Genomic DNA, 17,251 nt, shown 5'->3' on the forward strand with positions numbered 1-17,251 from the left:
GAATGGATGTTGAATTTTGTCAAATGCTTTTTCTGCCTCTATTGAGATGATTATAAAATATTTATTCTTCACTTTGTTAATGTGTTGTAGCACATTGATTGATTTGTGGATATTGAACCATCCTTGAATCTCTTAGGTGAATCTCACTTGATCATTGCATATGACCCTTTTAATGTATTGTTGAATTCAGTTTGCTAATATTTTGTTAAAGATTTTTACATTTATGTTCATCAGGGATATTGGCCTCTAATTTTTTTTTCTTGTGGTATCTTTGTCTAGTTTTGGTGTCAGGATAATTGTGTCCTCATAAAATGAGTTCAAAAGTGTTCCCTCCTTCTTTAGTTTGAATTTAGTTCTTCTTTGAATGTTTGGTAGAATGCACCAGTGAAGCCATCTGGTCCTGGACTTATTTTTGTTGAGAGGTTTTTGATTATTGATTTAATCTCCTTACTAGTAATCTGTCTATTCAGATTTTCTGTTTCTCATGACTCATCTTAGAAGGTTGTGTTTCTAGGAATTTATTTCTCCTAGTTGCCCAAATTGTTGGTGTATAATTATTCAGAGAAGTCTCTTATAATCCTTTGTATTTCTGTGGTATCAGTTATAATATCTCCTTTTTCATTTCTGATTTTATTTATTTCATTTCTATTTTAATGGCAAAATTGTGGACAATTTCACATTTGTGTTCCCTTGAGTTTAATTTGTTTAAGAAAGCCTAGTATTTTTTTCCAGATTTATAGTATTTTTCTGAGCAAATTTATTTGATAGAAGAAGAAATAGAGAATGATCTAAGGATGCTTCTGAGAATTTTTCTTCTACATAAAAATGATAAGAGCACTAACCTTAGATATTTTTAAAGCTTTAAGGGCAGTATTAATTTTTGTTTAGTTGCTTTTTATTATTTTACTTTTGTCCTTTTAAAATTTATTTTTAAAAAGGAAAGAACCTAATGCTCAAGTAATTTTTGAAGTGGTGTCTTTATAAGATCAAATTTAATCAGTGAGTTTTAACTAGTATGGAGTTTGCTATAACTGAAAATACTGTCTTGTTAAATTCATCATGTTTGGTTTTTAATTAATTACTTCATTTCTACCTTCTGTTTGTATGGAGAGAAGTGTATATAATTGCAGCAAGATCCCAGTCCTTTATAATGCAAGTGATGACATAAAATTGTCAAACAGTTCTCATACGCGTCTAACAAATTATTCTTGGGCTTGTTCAGCGTTGTTGATTTTGGCAATGGAAGACTATTAATTTTAGATTTTTACACTTTTGTATACTGTGTCTCTTCATTTTTGATTTGTCACTTGTTAAGTTTAACTTCAGTATAACTTTTGGCCCACTTGCTAGGTTGTTACAAAGTGTTCTCCCTTTCCAGCCTTTTAGAATGTAAACAGAAATGCAAAAACTTTTTAAAGCATACGGATATTTCATAAAATTTTGTATCTTTAGATTATTGGCCATAGTTTTTAGATTTATTGAATGTTAGTAGTAAAGAAGAAAATTCTTGCCAACCATATTGAAATTATGAAGGTGCCTGATAAGAAAAGCTAGTGTTTTGGTCAGTATTACATGTTTATATAGTCTGAAAGCTAAGTGAATTATAAGTAACACTTTAATAATGCTTTATTGTCTACAAAGCTTTTAGATCCATTGACCCTGTTATTTTGCACATTTTAGAGATTAGGATGTGGCTGAGTTGAGACCAAAACTCCTCTTTGTACTTGAAATTCTGTATTCTTTTTTCTACATCATAAATACATTTCTACCTTTAGAATATACCAAGATTGTCAGGCCGGCGTGGCTTAGCTGTTGAGCAGCATCAACTTATGATCCAGGAGATCTCGGTTCCATTCGCGGTCGGGGCACATGCCCAGGTTTCGGGCTCGATCCCCATTAGGCGGTGTGCAGGAGGCAGCTGATCAATCACTCTTTTTTATTATTGATGTTTCTATCTTTTCTTCCTTTCCCTTCCTCTTTCTGAAATCAGTAAAAAGATATATTAAAAAACACACACAATATACCAAGATTAAAAAGCAAATATTCTTGAGTGGCATATAATTTTCTTTTAAAGATAGCCTTTCCTTATCACTCATGGGGCTATGGTAGAATGTGACTTGTTTTACTAGAACTCATTTCTCCTGTTAATACAGCATGTAGTCGATGCTGCCATATATAATTTTGGTCACAGTGGTTACTCCTATACAATATTTTTCTCTTAAGAAATTCATAGAAAAATGCTGATCTCCAGAGCTGTCCACAACAGATAGGAATGCGAGTTTAATAGTTATGTCTCCAGTGAAAGTCACCTAAAAGAAAACTCTCTCAACTCTTTCTACCAGTATACTTGGACAGATGAAAAAGTTCCCAGAGTAGCCATTTTCAAGACTTTCTTGAAATCTTTTTTATGTGTAGGGTGCCACTTTTACACTCTATAGTACTAGTTTAAATATAAAAAATCATTTAAAATTGTCATTGTACTAAATGGGCCAACCTGTGCCCTGTTGTTTTGTGGCTTGTTTACCTGACATGCTACTTTGTACTCCTAGTGATTTGAGGACTGAAGTATTGGTAAGTTTTATTCTAGGTATTATATGGACATCAGTTTAGACTAAAGTTATAATATCATGTAGACCAGTTGTCATTATTTTTTATAGCGAGCCAGAGTAGTTCAGATTATTTAAAATAAAGAACATTGGGTGATCATAGTGGCAGGTGACGAAAGTTAATGTACTTTTTTATTTTGAACTGAATGAAAGAGTCTAGTAACATGAAGCTGACGAATGCTTCATTAATCAGAATGGAAGGTTGCCAAAACTGAGGGCTTTGACTAAAGGACTGAAAGATTTTGAAGCTGTGGAGGGAGGAAGAACAATTAACATTATAACAACATGTTTTAAATGAGGAAGAGATTAGGTATGAAGCGTTTCAATCATATAACACTGCTGGTGGGAAATAGATGCTACTTCGTTTATCAGTAAGAAAAATAAGACAGGGAGACACTATGTAAGAACATTGGTAATTGGATATGAAGTCAGTCTAGGTCTTAATACAGTGCTATATTCATTACCATCAAAGTGTGAAAGTCTGTGTGTGTGTGTGTGTGTGTGTGTGTGTGTGTATGAAAGAGTGGATCTTTAAAGAATTATTTTGCAGAACAAGTCAGGAGGAAACTACTTGCATTTATCTATAGATGATAAATTGAGATGTTTGAGAAAGGCTTATAAAAGCAGAATCCTAGTGGTGCTACGTATCGTGTTGCATGACATCTACTTACTTCTAAATGAATTGCTTTGCTTTTAAAGGTACTTTTCCTTGAATTTAAATCTTAGAGGGTTATTTTATTTTTCTTCTACAACTAAATAATTTTGCCAAACAAAATGGATTCTTTGTTATAATGCTATTGTAATAGTTTTAAGTTACTGTTTCTGGTAAACCAAGAAGAAGCAAAAGTCTCTATCCCCTACCAGCTCCAGGAAGGCAATTATTTAAGATATCTGCGTCCTACTTATGGTAGGTACTCTTTGGATATGACTCCTTTATTTGTAGGACAAAGCAGGTCACTGAAGGCAGAGCACCTGTTTTTATGTTCCAGCTCTAATGCTCATATTTTCAAGCTTGACATTAAAATAGTCTTGAATATATTGATGCTCTAGGATCTTAGGCAGAGGTCAGTTGCAAAATATAAAGTATGATCTGGGAGTCTAAGGCGTGAATGGTTTAGAGAAATTGGAAGTATATGTGTTGAGTCAGCATAATCCTCTGGAGCTTCTTTTATAATTCTCACCTGACGAATTTTCTACTTTGTATTTCTTGTGTTTTTATTTATTTATCATGTTATTTAACGTAGAATTATCTTTCTAGTGTTTTTCAAATTCAAACATGAACTTGTGTCTTCTTCCCATTCCATAACACACCAAGAATTTAACCCTGAGATTTTAACTTGTGTTTTTTGTCCATAACGTAAGTGTACAGTTTAAAGTGAATAGTTATAAAGTGAACATCTGTGTAACCACCACCAAGGTCAAGCTTACAGAGTAATGTGGCACCCAGAAGCACCCCCTTTTGTGGCTATTTCTGATGATAAACACCTCTCCCAGCAGGTGTAACCACTAATCTGACTTTTATGGTAATCGCTGTCCTGTTTTCCTTTGTAATATTTTCACTACCGAATTCATTCCTAAGCAAAGTAATTTTGCTTTTTTTCCCTCTCTTTATATAAATGTATGTGATTTTATTATTTTTTTAATGGATTGTGACAGTTTTAAAAAGTCACCCAGGAGATGAATAGTTTCCAAATTAAAGCAAGAGAGAATGTATGCACATGTTTTGGCCTGTTACTCATCCTTTGCTGCTTAGTTAGGGTCAGTACAGTTTTTAATTTTAATTAAATATTAGATACAGTAACTAATATGTTGTCATTACATTTTTATCTGGTGTGTTGGCCCTGCATTCTTTTAATAATTGAGGTTAAGCTTTGAATTTTATAAAATTACAGATATTCGTGGAGAGCATGTAGAAAGTACTCATGTTCTATATCATCATGATAGCACGAATATCCATGAGACTCTTTTTACTGTTAGAAAGAAATTATGTGCTGAGTGCCAGATGTCAGAGTTCATTTGTTAAATGTCAGCTCATTTTCAGAACTGTAGATAAGAAGATTTTAATATAAAAATATTTTAATAGACTTTAGGTAATTGAATATCTTGCAGAGAAATGAACATTTTCTCAAGGTATAGGCCATATGTAAATACTTACTTTGGGGATGGAGAGCTTCAGTTTTACCTGTTCCCATGAGTAGTGCCAGAGGTTTCTCTTCACAGTATCCGATGCCAGGCTTTTGACCTCCTAGTCCTTGGTTTGGAAACGGCCGAGTGCTGTTTATAGTTGTATAACTTTAGCACAAGTGGTTTCTATAGCTACTGTCCAGTACCAGATGCAGAACAGTGGGAAGCTTTGATAAGGGGAGCAGGATTTTTAAACAAAAGCCGGACGTGGGTAATTACCCTGGAGCTGAACTGAGGCCCATTATATTCAGCACTGTCATTTACATTTCGTTTCACTCTGCTGATTGCAAGACAGAAAACCTACCCACTGTTTTTCTCTTCCATCTCTCTGCCTTCTTCCTCTCACCCTATTGAAGAATGTATATCATAGCTTTAATGTTTCATGAATCCAGAAGCCTTTCTTGACAAAATTAGATGAGCATCGCCAGTTTGGTGGCTTTTACTATGATGACAGCATCATTGGTTTTCAGTTATCATAGAATAAGTTTCTTCAGCCATTTGTATTGAAGTGTTTGCAATGAAACTGCTGTTTTGTATAAACTACTGTCACTCTGAGAATATAAATAACTTAAGGTTAATACTAGTGAGGTAGAAGAAATCATTATTTCATTATCAGGAACTGTCAGTAAGTAACAGGACAACTTAAACCTGACCTGTAATTAAAGTAGAAGCCATTTGGTTTTCTTCTGAATGGTTTTCAACTTCATCCCCAAAGTGACACCTTTCTAGGGGAAATCTCTTGTTTTTATACAGTAATTTTATAAACTGATGATTATCCTTAAGCATTTTCACTGAAGTTTGGGGAATTTTAAAAAAGTAACTCTTGGCAGTAAAGGGACACTCTGAGAGCATTTTAACTTTAGTCAGAATGTGGGTGGGGCCTGGTGAGAGAGAGGAGGCTGCAGAGCTAAGCAAGGGGATCCAGTTTGCAGTAGAGGATGGGGTGGGGCACGGAAGCTGAGGAAATTCATGCCTGATGACTCCTTTTTTCTCTGTAAAGAAGGATATAAGTTTTGTTTGGGAGTGAATAAATGAGTATTAATGTAAGGTCTTGAGGACAGGTGAAATTTTGGAAAAGGTGCTATGAGAAATGAGAAAGAAAACTGCTTTTAATAATTTTTACATGTGTGTATTTCTCATATTTTTGTTTGTTTTCTTTCCCTGACTTGATTACATGTTCCCTGAGGGGAAAGCCATGGCTTTCATCGCTCAGCACATGCTTATGGAACCATTTGTGTGAGGTGTTGGGGCTAAACAAACTGATAGGGCGAAGTCCATACCCTTAGAAAACTTGCACAGTGGGAGAAATGGTCGCCTAGCCCATTTCAGCTTAACGTGTTGGGTTCTGTAGTGACCTGTGCAAGGTGCTATGTGAGCACAGAGAGCACCTACCTGAGGAGATGGTGCTTGAGTCATGGAGGAAGCCAGCGTTTTAAGCAGAGGTGCTGAGACTGGGAGAGGCTGTGGTGCATTCAGGGAACCCTAGACATTTTAGCATGAGTGAAATACTATTTGGGGGAGGAATGGTTGGAGATGAAGCAGAAAACCAAAGGAATTCCTAGTGTTGAAGGTCTTTACATACAGAGCTCCAAGTCTATCCTGTTGGTAATGGCAAGCCTGTGAGGGGTGTTAGGGGAGTGGCAGAAGCTTTATGAAGGTCTTCTGCTTTAATAAGCAGACAATTCGAGTTGTGGAAAGAGAGCCTGTGATACCAGTGCTGAGGCTCCTGGCATGGTCACGTAAAGATGAGGAGGCTGTGGGTAAGAAAGGTAGGATTGGAGAATGCAGAGATACTGGAATGGAGAGTTTTGGGGGAGGTAGGCGCGGCGGGACTTGATGACCGACTGGATACTTATGTGACGGAGACAGGAGTTAAGAGCAACTTCAAGAAATCTGGTGTGGGATAACTGAGGGGGTGGTAGTTTTGCATATATTGTTATCCATCCCCCACCCCCGAAGGACATGGGGCAGTGCTGCTTTCCTGAGCTGCAGTAGCCTTCCAGCTGGTTTCCCGGCTTCTGCAATTTATTCTGTTATATTTTTATACAGTAGCTGGAGTATCTTTGAGAATGTAAATAAATAATGAAATTCCTCTGCTTAAAAGTCATCAATGACTTTCTGTGGAATTTAGAATAAAATTAAAAATCCTTCGGGTAACCTTCAGAGCTAACCCGACCTACTCCTGGCCGTCTCCCAATGTCGTTTTGTGCGACTCTCCCTTTTGTTTACCAAGCCTGAGCCACACTGGTCTGCTTCCAGGTCCCGGAATGTACTTCACCTCTTTCTGGTTTCATCTTCTCCATAGTGTTTCCCTTTCTTTCTATGAGTAAGTTTAATCCATCCTTGAGGTCTCAGGTAACTATCACTTCCTTAGGGAAGCCTTTCTTGTCCATTTTCTTCACTCCATCTAACTAGGTGTCTCCTTATATTCTCATGGTACCCTTCTCAGTGTGTAATCACAGTTTGCAAGCATATGTTTGGGAATATATTGTTTAATGTCTGTCTCCCACTGGTATATAAGCTCTGAATTCACAGACCTTTGCTTTGCTCACTGCTCAGTAAATGTTTAGGGAATGAGTAGTAACCATTGATTATTTGGGACCTTTCCAGAATTAAAAAAACAACAACTAAATTTAACAGTATTTAAATTATCCATTTGAAGGAAGAGTAGGAACAGATAGTTTATAGCTAGCTAAAAGTTTTGTCTTTGAAAATTTACTGAATTTTATTATCCTGACATCACTCCAAAAGTCAGTGAGTGTTACAAACACATTCTAATTCTGTGGAACCCAGGCCTCATTTCTCATGAGAAGCAAACCAGGAAAGCAGCTGAATCACCATACTGTGGAAAACACCGTCCCTCTATTTAAGGAGGAGATGGGAACAAAGAATGGCAACTTTCTGGGAGAAGGGTGGTTTTACCGAAGTAGAGTTCTCAGTGAAGTTACCTGGAATAACTTATGGTGCTGTTTGGGAAACACTCTTACACATATTTCTCATGGTATAACCCAGAGTCATTAGTTCCATTTAAAGTGTCAGTTTCAAATGTTACTACAGAACATACAGTTTTGTTTCTTTCTTGAGAATTTGTTGCCTTTTAGATAATTAAGTTATAAGTGGCTGAAGTACTTTTTAATTTCTTTTGGGGGTTTTGTGATGCTCTATTTTGATGTAGGGTTAGTTGTAAAAATGAATAACTTGAATAAAGTCTAGTTTATGTACTCTTTTTTTTTTTCTTTCTAGAGAATAATTTGTAATTCCAGGTTGGACATAGTTGACAATTATACACTTCACCGTCACCAAAGTGAATATGTATTGTGTATTTCCACATAATGCTTTAAAAAATGAAATGGTGTGAATAAATACTGATGCTCCCTGAAGAAAAATAGCCATCCTGGTCATCCCGGTGCTCTGTGACTCCAGATGTTTATAGTAGTTAGGACTCGGTGAGGGAAGAGAGCGCTCCTGACTGTCAGATGTATGGTCAGCTCTGTTCCAAACTCTATCCACAGCAGGAAATACTAAAGAAAAGGATCTATCTGCTTCTGCCAGCAGAGGGCAGTGTACACATATAAGTACACTACAATTTGTAAGGCTTCTTTTGGTTTCTTTGGCAAGTGTGTTAAAATTCCTCGAGTGGTTTATGTTTAGAATTAGCAGTACTGATAGGACAGGAAATTGGCTGGGTGGGACAGTGGTTAAAGGGGTCTGTCTAAAAGTTTAGATCTGAAATATGTGCTACCATAATGTTGCTGTTCAGTGAGGAATGTCCTCTAAACGTCAAACTCCATTTTGAACGACTCACTAATCTACCATGTGGGAAGTTAACTTTTTAACCATTGTTTTGATGTAATTTCTGCTAAAGAAAGAAAAGAAGTGTGAGGGAAGAAGCGTGAGCTTTGAAGTCTGATCTAGGCTACAGTCCTGCCAGTGCTACCTAACTAGCTATATGACCAGTGGCAGACTATTTAAACTCCTTCAGTCTCCCTTTCCTTACCTGCAAAATTTAGTCAATAATCTGCTGTGCAAAGATGTAGAAAATTTAATAATGCATTTATATAAAGCACATAGTTGTAAACATATAATAGTAGTTGCTTTCTTAATCAGAGCTTGTATATTTCTTGTCAAATTTACAATTGCTGTTTGTCTTACAAGGTTAAGTGATAGGTCTGAAAGCTGTATAATTCCATTAGGAAGCCATCTGTAGCTAGCACAGACTTTCCTAAAGAAATTCTTAATTTCTGGTTATAAAAAAGATGATAAACTATAGACAGTGTAACCAACAATCTTAATATTTTACTCGTATCTCTTTAACTACTATCATGCTCCAAAATTTAACCACTAGTTATGAAATTTGAGAAAGGTGGTCTGTAATCTTTCAGTGCCAGGCATTTCCTAATTCTTTGTGTGTTTTTGTTTTCCATGAAGTATTTCTTGCTTACTAAAAATTGGTAGAACTCAAGGATTATGACACATAGATATACTGGGAGACAGATTTGGAAGTGCTAGGAAAACCAGAAGTCAAACACTGGGACTGGGATGAGCTCGAGTTGATGAGGGACATCAAGGGTTGTGTTGCCTGAGGATACTCTTGTCCTTTTAAGTAAGCACTTCGGCCTTTGAGATAGTGAGTTGAAAAAAAAATCTGCAGATATTCTTGCTTGAGATGGGCAGGGAATGCAAACAAAGAAGAGGCATGAAAAGGTGATGAAAAATATGTGGAGTTGAATATCATCATCTCAAGTGTGAGCCCTGGTAAACAAAACTAAAGATAGGATGAGAGGAAGAAAAGAAGTTTGCCACTTTCTTCAGCATTGAGGTAACATAAATTCTGAATGTTGCAAATAGTATACTTCATATGGACCACGTTATATTTGAAATGTGTATTGTTCATAGGTATATGATATTTACATGTATGGTATATATGTGGTAATATGTGTTAGACCATAGATATACTGAATGTTTCATTTGGAACATTTTGGGAACCATGACTTTTCTACTTAGATGAAAATGGCAGCCAGAGTCTCTGGACTGTCTGGCTTACCCTGAAGCAGTGCTTATGCTGCTAGGTAACAGGACGGCTCTTGCCAGATCCCTGGCTATATATACAAGGGATTTGGAGCTTTTAGGTTCTCCAGCAGTTTTTGTTATAATGTCTTATTTCACAGTCATGGGGCAATCAGTCTTATAGGAGGAAGCGTTCCAGAATGGGACTCAAATACATACCTCTTGGGATTTTTCTCTATTCCCTGGGAGATGCAGAAAAGAGACCCCCCCCTCCCCCCCCCCGCCCCGCCGAGGTTGCATTTCTAAGGTTGATGGTCTTTCCAACTTCCCCAGTAGCATGTTTTTCTCTGCCACTGGATCCCTGTGGAACTCAACCCATGATCTATTAGGGACTTTTTTTGCTTTTGCTTTATTCTGAGGGAATCTTGAGATTGGAGCTGTTCATACAAAGAATGTCATAGGTAGTATGTACATGTTTTCTAGATAGCTGTTAATTAGCATACATTTTAATCATTCCTTTTGGGCTTTCCAGGTTTCTTCTGTTCATTCCCCGTCTCCAACTCTGGTCTTTATAATTTTCTGTTCTTTATCACCAGTTTGCCCTAAGAGGAAGCCTGTTTTCCACTGTGCTTCGGCTTTTGTCTCCTGCTTCCTCCCGTGAGCTGCTTACCTGGCAGCTGTGGCTGGCTAGGCACACAAGCACCTGAACCTGAGTCTGTCCCCAGCCTGTCCTCGGCTGTCTCACCATGCCTCTGCCTTCTAAGCTTGGAGTCACACATTTCTGTCCTATCTCCTCCTCACCACTGCAGCTCCAGGACAGCCCCTGACATAGTCCACAGTCATTTCCAGTAGAGGTGATTTTGCATGGCCTGGAGGAGTCACCGGGAGAAAAGGGCAGAAGGGCAAAGCTGGGGAGGACCCTGCTGCCTGACAGTGCTGATCCCTCTCCTACAGGAGAGGAAAGTGAGAGGACATTCAGCAAACTGATGTGCAATCGAATCTACTGCCCAAACATTGAGGGAAAGCCTCGGAATTGGGGAGAGTTTAAACCCATTTAGATTTTAGCCAGAAATGCTGGCATATTAGATTTGCACTTAATGCGTTGAGTTTGGTCTCAGCATGAAGAATGGACTGGAGCAGGGGCCACTGAAGACAGGGCCACTGGCCCCTGGGAAAGACGAGGAGAGACGGAGAAGGCTCAGACTTCAGAACGGGTTACGTGAAGAGGAGCGGACTGGGGCACTCAGGGTGCAGAGCCTCAGGGTTTAAGACTAAGTGTCAGAAGAAAAGGGACAGGGCTTTGACCCAAGTTTCTGACCTTGATGACTAGGTGGAGAAAGAGGGAGAGAGTTCTGAGAAGGAGGGTAGCAGAGAGATGTCAGCATCTAAACTTAGCTTTTAAAGTACAGCCACGTGAAGACATTTCTTCTAGGATTAAGCTGATGTAGTTCAGAAAGTGGACACATTTTCCAGTGATCGTATTTGATATAAGGCCAGGATTTGGAACACCTGGAGAAGCAGAGGAGAGCATGGCCCTCCCTTTCATATGACTCTTCAGTCACACTTGATAGAGGCTGACGTGGGCATGTTGCTCTGTATCGCTGCTCTCCCACATGTGGTCCTGAGATGGATCAGACTTGGGTCCTCTGAAGTCGACTGCTCTAGGCTTAAGGTGTCCCTCAGGCATTCCCAAGGCTCCTTAAGTACCCTCCTGGAATGAAAATTTTATGTCACTGAAATATGTCTTCTCAGGTACTGGAACTAAGTTCACTGTACCTCTGGTCCTCTTGGTTCCTTCTGGGTAGGGCTTAGTACATCACCTGTTTATTCCCAGAGGTGCTTCTCCTTCCAGAGTCAAGGAAACAGTCAGTTCTTTTGGAGAAACCTCACTGTGTTGTAGTTAACAGTATGGTCTCTGGGGTGAGATATACCAGTGGTCAGATTCTAGCTCTGTCCTTTACAGCTGTTGTCCTGGGCTGCACTCTTAAATAACTCATCTGCAAAGGTGGTGATAGTGTACTTTCCTCTGCGAGCTGGCTTGCATATGTCAGATAGTGCATGTAAAGCATTTAGTATAGGTTTCGGCCTATAATAAATGCCCAGTAAATACTGCCTTTCATTTGGTATTCTGTAATTGTATACCTACAGGTTGACCAGGTAAATATATCATCTTTTGGGGATTATATAGCCTGAAGTTAGTAACCATTGTCATGTTTTTGTGTGCTTGCATGAATTTGGAACTGTAATATACTTAGTGCCATAATTTTTTTTTAAATGAATCAGGAAATCTGAGTATGTTTAATAATTTGATTTTGTTTTGGCTATACCTAAGCTTTTATTAATATTAGTTATGAGGGAAAGGAGTAAGACATGTATCCTATACAGGAATAAGGAAAAATGTGAAAGTATTTTGAGGATTGTTATATCACAGATATGTTTGTAGATACCATTTTGATACTGAAACCAGGATAAAAAATTAAGCTTCATATTTTCTAATTGTGTTTCCACACCTGCTCTCAAAATCACATTAACCCACATGCAGTTGAATATAAATTTAGAGAAGTACGTGGGAAATGAGATTTTATTTCTCATTAGATTTTTTTCATGTTTTGAGATGACTAGTGAAATTGAATGAGAAGTTGATTTTCAGTGTTTTTCTCTCAGTCATCTAAGCTGGAAAATATGACTCCCTCATCCAGATTGCTATTGCAACGTCCAGATGTCCGTCTGAGCACTAGCCCTCACCTGTCTCTGAAGCCTAAAAGTGGGGAGATCACTTGTTTATCTTGTGTCTTCATTTACTGTGGTAACTTTAAGTTGCTAGGTATAGTTTATTTTATTAACTGGATATAGATGTATCCCCAAACAGTTTGATTTATCTGTATGCTATTATACAAGTGCAGTAATTTGTTGTTATATACCTTCGGAGTAGATGCCTTCTTGTTTGATAATTCTTACAGTCATAGATGATCTCAGTTTGTGCTGAACTAGGAGTCAGAAGAAGCACGTGGTCCTCTCAGCTTATGTTGCCTGGGATGACTCTCTTTGCCCTCTCTAGGTCTCTGTTTTCTCAGTAAAAGTGTTTGTCCTCTCTGTGCAGAGGATTGTGCGGATCAAGTGAGGTGAAGTAGGTGAAAACACTTTAGATACCCAAGCAAGTATAAAGTGGTGATGATATATTTCTAATTCTGGTAATTAAAAAAAAGAAAAGTAAAACAAATATACACCAGAGAGTGAGATTTTGCTTGAAGTAAATGACTGTTTCAACTCAAACATCTTTATTTTCTGTATTTTCCAACCAATCAGAACCGGGACCAGTATTCACATCTGCTAAGTGATCAGTTTCTGCCATACCAAGGCCATAATTCCTTCCGTGAGAAATATTTCAGTGGGATAACAAAAAGGATTGCCAAAGAAGAAAAATCTAGCCAGGAGTGAAAATTAAGATTTTGACAATGGAGAAAGAATAAGGATTTCATAGAAAAGACATCTGGAAGTGAACTTTCATGTGTGATACAGAAAACATGTACTGTTTCAAATAATTTTATATAACAAAATAAATGCTACAAAGTAAATTGAACAATTCTTTTAAAATTAGCTTTGTTTTATAGGCTATTTTGTTGTATGTGGTCTTTTGAATCTTATTTAATTTATATTTGTACTTTCAAGTATTATGGAAATTGAAAACAGTTATAGTTTTGGTAATTTACAAAGGAAGCTAATATTGTTGACTTTTTAAACAGCTATCTACCAAATATATTATAGGCAGTTAATAGTAGTTTAGAGTTTATTTGTTAGATAGAGTTGTTTTATTTGTTTTTTTATTGTAATTGATTTACATTGCCACTAATAAAGCTTACTGAGGATTCCTAAAGTTGTATTTGGTGCTTTTCAGGGGGAAGGTGATGAAGGAAATAAATTTTTATTTATAAATGTCAGACAAGTAAGTCATAACAGTGATAATGGTGGTGATGAGAAAGGCTAGAACCTGACAACCTAAAAAGCTTCCCAACTTGAGGCCTGTCCACATCTGAAGCTCATCTGTACCTTGGATTTGCTCCTGCATTCCTAAACCTTGACTGTCGGTCAAGTTAACTACCCACAATTTTTGGTTTAGAAAGCAACCGATAGTTAAAAGCAGTAACAACAACACACATCCTTGATGGTTTCCTAATAGTATTAAGCCTAATCAGAGCTCTTTGAAATAGAAGCTATATTTTTCTTGAAGGAGAAACTTTGCTGAGTCTACATTGTGTCCATCATGAAAATATCTTGTTCGAAAACCACTGCACCCATTACTGCAGGATGCTAATAGCTTTTCTGCTCTCCGTGGTCAGATGCACCTCAGCAGGCAGCAGTAAATGAATCCCCTCCCTCCAACCAGACCCTATTGTTATTTATGTTATTATTATTATTATAGTGTTACTGCTGGCTTTTATTGACTCACAACTTGAATGCGCATGGCCTAGGACTTCTGAAAGAGCAGTGCTGCCCAAGCAGAGAGAGAAAAAGGGAGGCATCCACCTCGCTCTCCTTTTCTTGTCTGCAGCTCTGATTCAGCAGCAGATCTCAAGCATTTCAGTGATTGTTTTGTTTGGGTTTCTGGCTGTGATTTGTGGTACACTAGGGAAAATCTAAAAGTATTCAAGGATGATTTATTTTCAGTATTTCTGTTATAAACCATCTTAAAATTTGTTGAGGTTATATGGGGGGTGAGTTTAAGCTGAGTAAATATGGAATTCGAGATTTTAGCCTTTTACCATTTTTTAGTTGTCACAAAAACAAGTCCAAGTAGTTCTGGAAACATTAATTTTGGTCGCTTCGCTCTTTAAAATGACCTAACATTAAAAATTTTTTTATTGAATTTATTGGGGTGATAGTGGTTAATAAAATTTTATACAGGTTTTAGGTATATATTTCTACAATACATCATCTGTGTATTGTATTGTGTGTTTACCACCCAAAGTCAAGTCTAAAAAATATTTTAAATTATTTCTTATTACCATTAATCGAGGTCTCCTAATTTCTGATTCGTCATTATCGTGAGGCTTATTTTCATGTTTACCAGTAAGCTCGGTCTCCCATTCCTGAAAGCCACCAGGCTCAGACTGTGAATTTGTGTAGTCATTTTAAAGTTGGTACTCACCCAATTTTTATTTTAGAGTAGAGGTCTCAAGCCCTCTGCTTTTAAAAAGAGACACTTTATTTTCTGGCTTCAGGGTGTTACTGCTTTCTGCATAAGGTACAGCAGATTGTTTCCAGGATCGCTTTAGTTTTGTATGCACTTCTTGTGCACACACTAGAAATGTCGCTTAGCAAAATGCCTACATTTGGACAGTTCTTGTAGTATGAATTTATGGTATAATCTGTGAGTGAGGCGTAGGTGGTCTGTGGGCTGGCTTATTTAATGTTTATAAATGTTTATAATATGACAAAATCTATAATTATCTTTCTGGCATATATTAAATATCCATAAAATCCAGACGGTTACCTTGGTTGTGTTCCGTCAGAAGCAACCTCCTTTCTATCCATTCTGGTGGGAATTTTTTGCTGTGATAGCTGGGAGGGAATAGTGGAGTAGGTGGTCTTTGGGGTGTTTAGCCAAAGTGGCCAGCAGATTTTATAAAGTTTAAAATCTGCTACAAATTTCTTAGCCACTTCCTGCCCCAAGTGACCCAGGTTTGGGCCAGCTTACCACTAACTTCCTTATGAGTAATTCTTTAAATACAAAGATTGAGCAATAAAACATTTTCAGACTGGTTAAACTCTGGGAGGTAAGTCAGTGTTACCACTATTTCCTTGTGGAGAAAACTCACTTAAAACTTGAGATTCCCTGTATACTAAGGCAGAATGAATGGTATTACATCCAAGAACTTTATTTCAAGTTTGGTAGGGGAAGTAGAGTATGAGTTAACATACCAGCTGCGCGCAGTGAATGTGTTTATACTATTGGATGCAAAATATGCCTTAAAAGTTTCAGACATAGAAACAGCATTTGAGACAATATGTTTTATACTCTTATTATAATTAAATTAAAGACACAGGGATTTGACCATTTTTTAACATCAGGAAATTAGATGTTAAGATTGTGTTATCTAGATGCCAATATAAGCAAATCCAGCTTTTAAATCAAAGGCCTTAGTCGTTTGGGTTAGAAAAGCTGCTGACATCCTATGCTGGAAGTATTATCAAGTATTGCTAGTCCAAAGAGATATGGAATGAAACAATGTTTATGTATTGAAAATTGAAGGTGACTTTTGGGGGGGGAGTAGCAGTGATCATTCTACACCATTTGAATAAATCCCCCTTGACAAAACAATGGAACTAAACTGATATAAATAGTTCTAATAGAAGTAAAAAACACTTTGTTGATGAAGCAGGGCAAAAATAAACAGAATTCATCAGTGGCGTGTCGGGGCAGAAATGGACATGGGTGTTGCTGAGGACACTGATGACCTTATTGTTGATTTTCCTGTTTGACCAAAAGGGAATATTATACCAGAATAAGGACCTTGGCTCTTTCTACAGGAGCATAGTTTTACTCCATTATAAAGGTATTTAGAAAACTAAACACTTGTCGGAATCTTTTTTCTTACAAGGATTGTATTCATAGAATAAGTGAAAGTCTACTTTCATTTCCAACTCACCCACTCCCATTTTTCTCAGATATTTATCAAGTAATGTGGTTTGTAATCCAAACAAAAAAAGTGCCTTAATCCAGAACGTACACATGGACATAATAACACTAGGCTGATCATGTTTGTACTTCACTAAAACACTGAGATCTTCTCTAAAACAGTGGTTTGAGAACATGAGGTCTAGAGAGTAAAGAATTGTAATGAAATGATAAACACGTCTGTGATTCTCTCTAGCCATAGAATCATAGAGGCAGCACATTCCTGTCTGTCCTTTGGGGTGAAAAAGCTTACTAGGGAACCTGACCCTATTCCCTTAACAGGGGTCTGCCTCAGGATGTTCACATGTTTCACTGTGTGGGATAAGCAAATTGACATTTAGACATAACTGAGGCCAACCTGGAATTTGGCTGTTACCCTTCCTTCATAAGCCGTTGTAGACAGGCTCTTGGGGGGGGGGGGGCTAAGTTGTCATGGCAGTCTCCTAGGAAGCCTGGGTCATGGAACAAAATGGGGCTTAATAGATGAATGCTAAGATAAGCCAACTTCACTTTGTGTAACTTCGAGCCCTATTTCTTGGGTTATTAGGATGTACTTAGTATATTTTTGTTCTAGAATTTGAATGTTCATGCTGGGATAATCATATTGCAGTGATGCCAAACAATTGCCTAAAAAGGAATCTGCTTTGACCCCTATGACTTTAAAATCTCTCCTTTAATCAAGCCTCCCTGAATCTCTCCTGAGGGCTTATTGGAAGAACTCTATTTTGTCTAACATCCAGCAGTGAAGATTAGCTGGGCTTATGTGTGAAGCTAGTCA

The 17,251-nt window shown here is 37.5% G+C and overlaps 1 protein-coding gene across 5 annotated transcripts in view; it reads left to right on the forward strand.

Annotated features, from left to right (window-relative positions):
* Positions 1-14,658, forward strand: part of TRMT11 (tRNA methyltransferase 11 homolog) — a 41,348-nt gene extending 26,690 nt beyond the window's left edge. For 4 of the 5 annotated variants that reach the window (XM_081139852.1, XM_081139854.1, XM_081139855.1 and 1 more), the window contains one exon: positions 13,104-13,668. In XM_081139852.1, the coding sequence (XP_080995978.1) occupies positions 13,104-13,235 (132 nt within the window). In that variant the 3' untranslated portion in view covers positions 13,236-13,668. Of the gene's footprint in view, positions 1-13,103 lie in introns of all 5 variants that reach the window. The other variant, XM_081139851.1, reaches the window with a different exon arrangement.
* The last annotated feature ends 2,593 nt before the right edge of the window (positions 14,659-17,251 follow it).

The sequence above is a fragment of the Miniopterus schreibersii genome (assembly GCF_964146895.1).
Source record: "Miniopterus schreibersii genome assembly, chromosome: 6".
NCBI classification, from domain to species: Eukaryota; Metazoa; Chordata; class Mammalia; order Chiroptera; family Miniopteridae; genus Miniopterus; species Miniopterus schreibersii.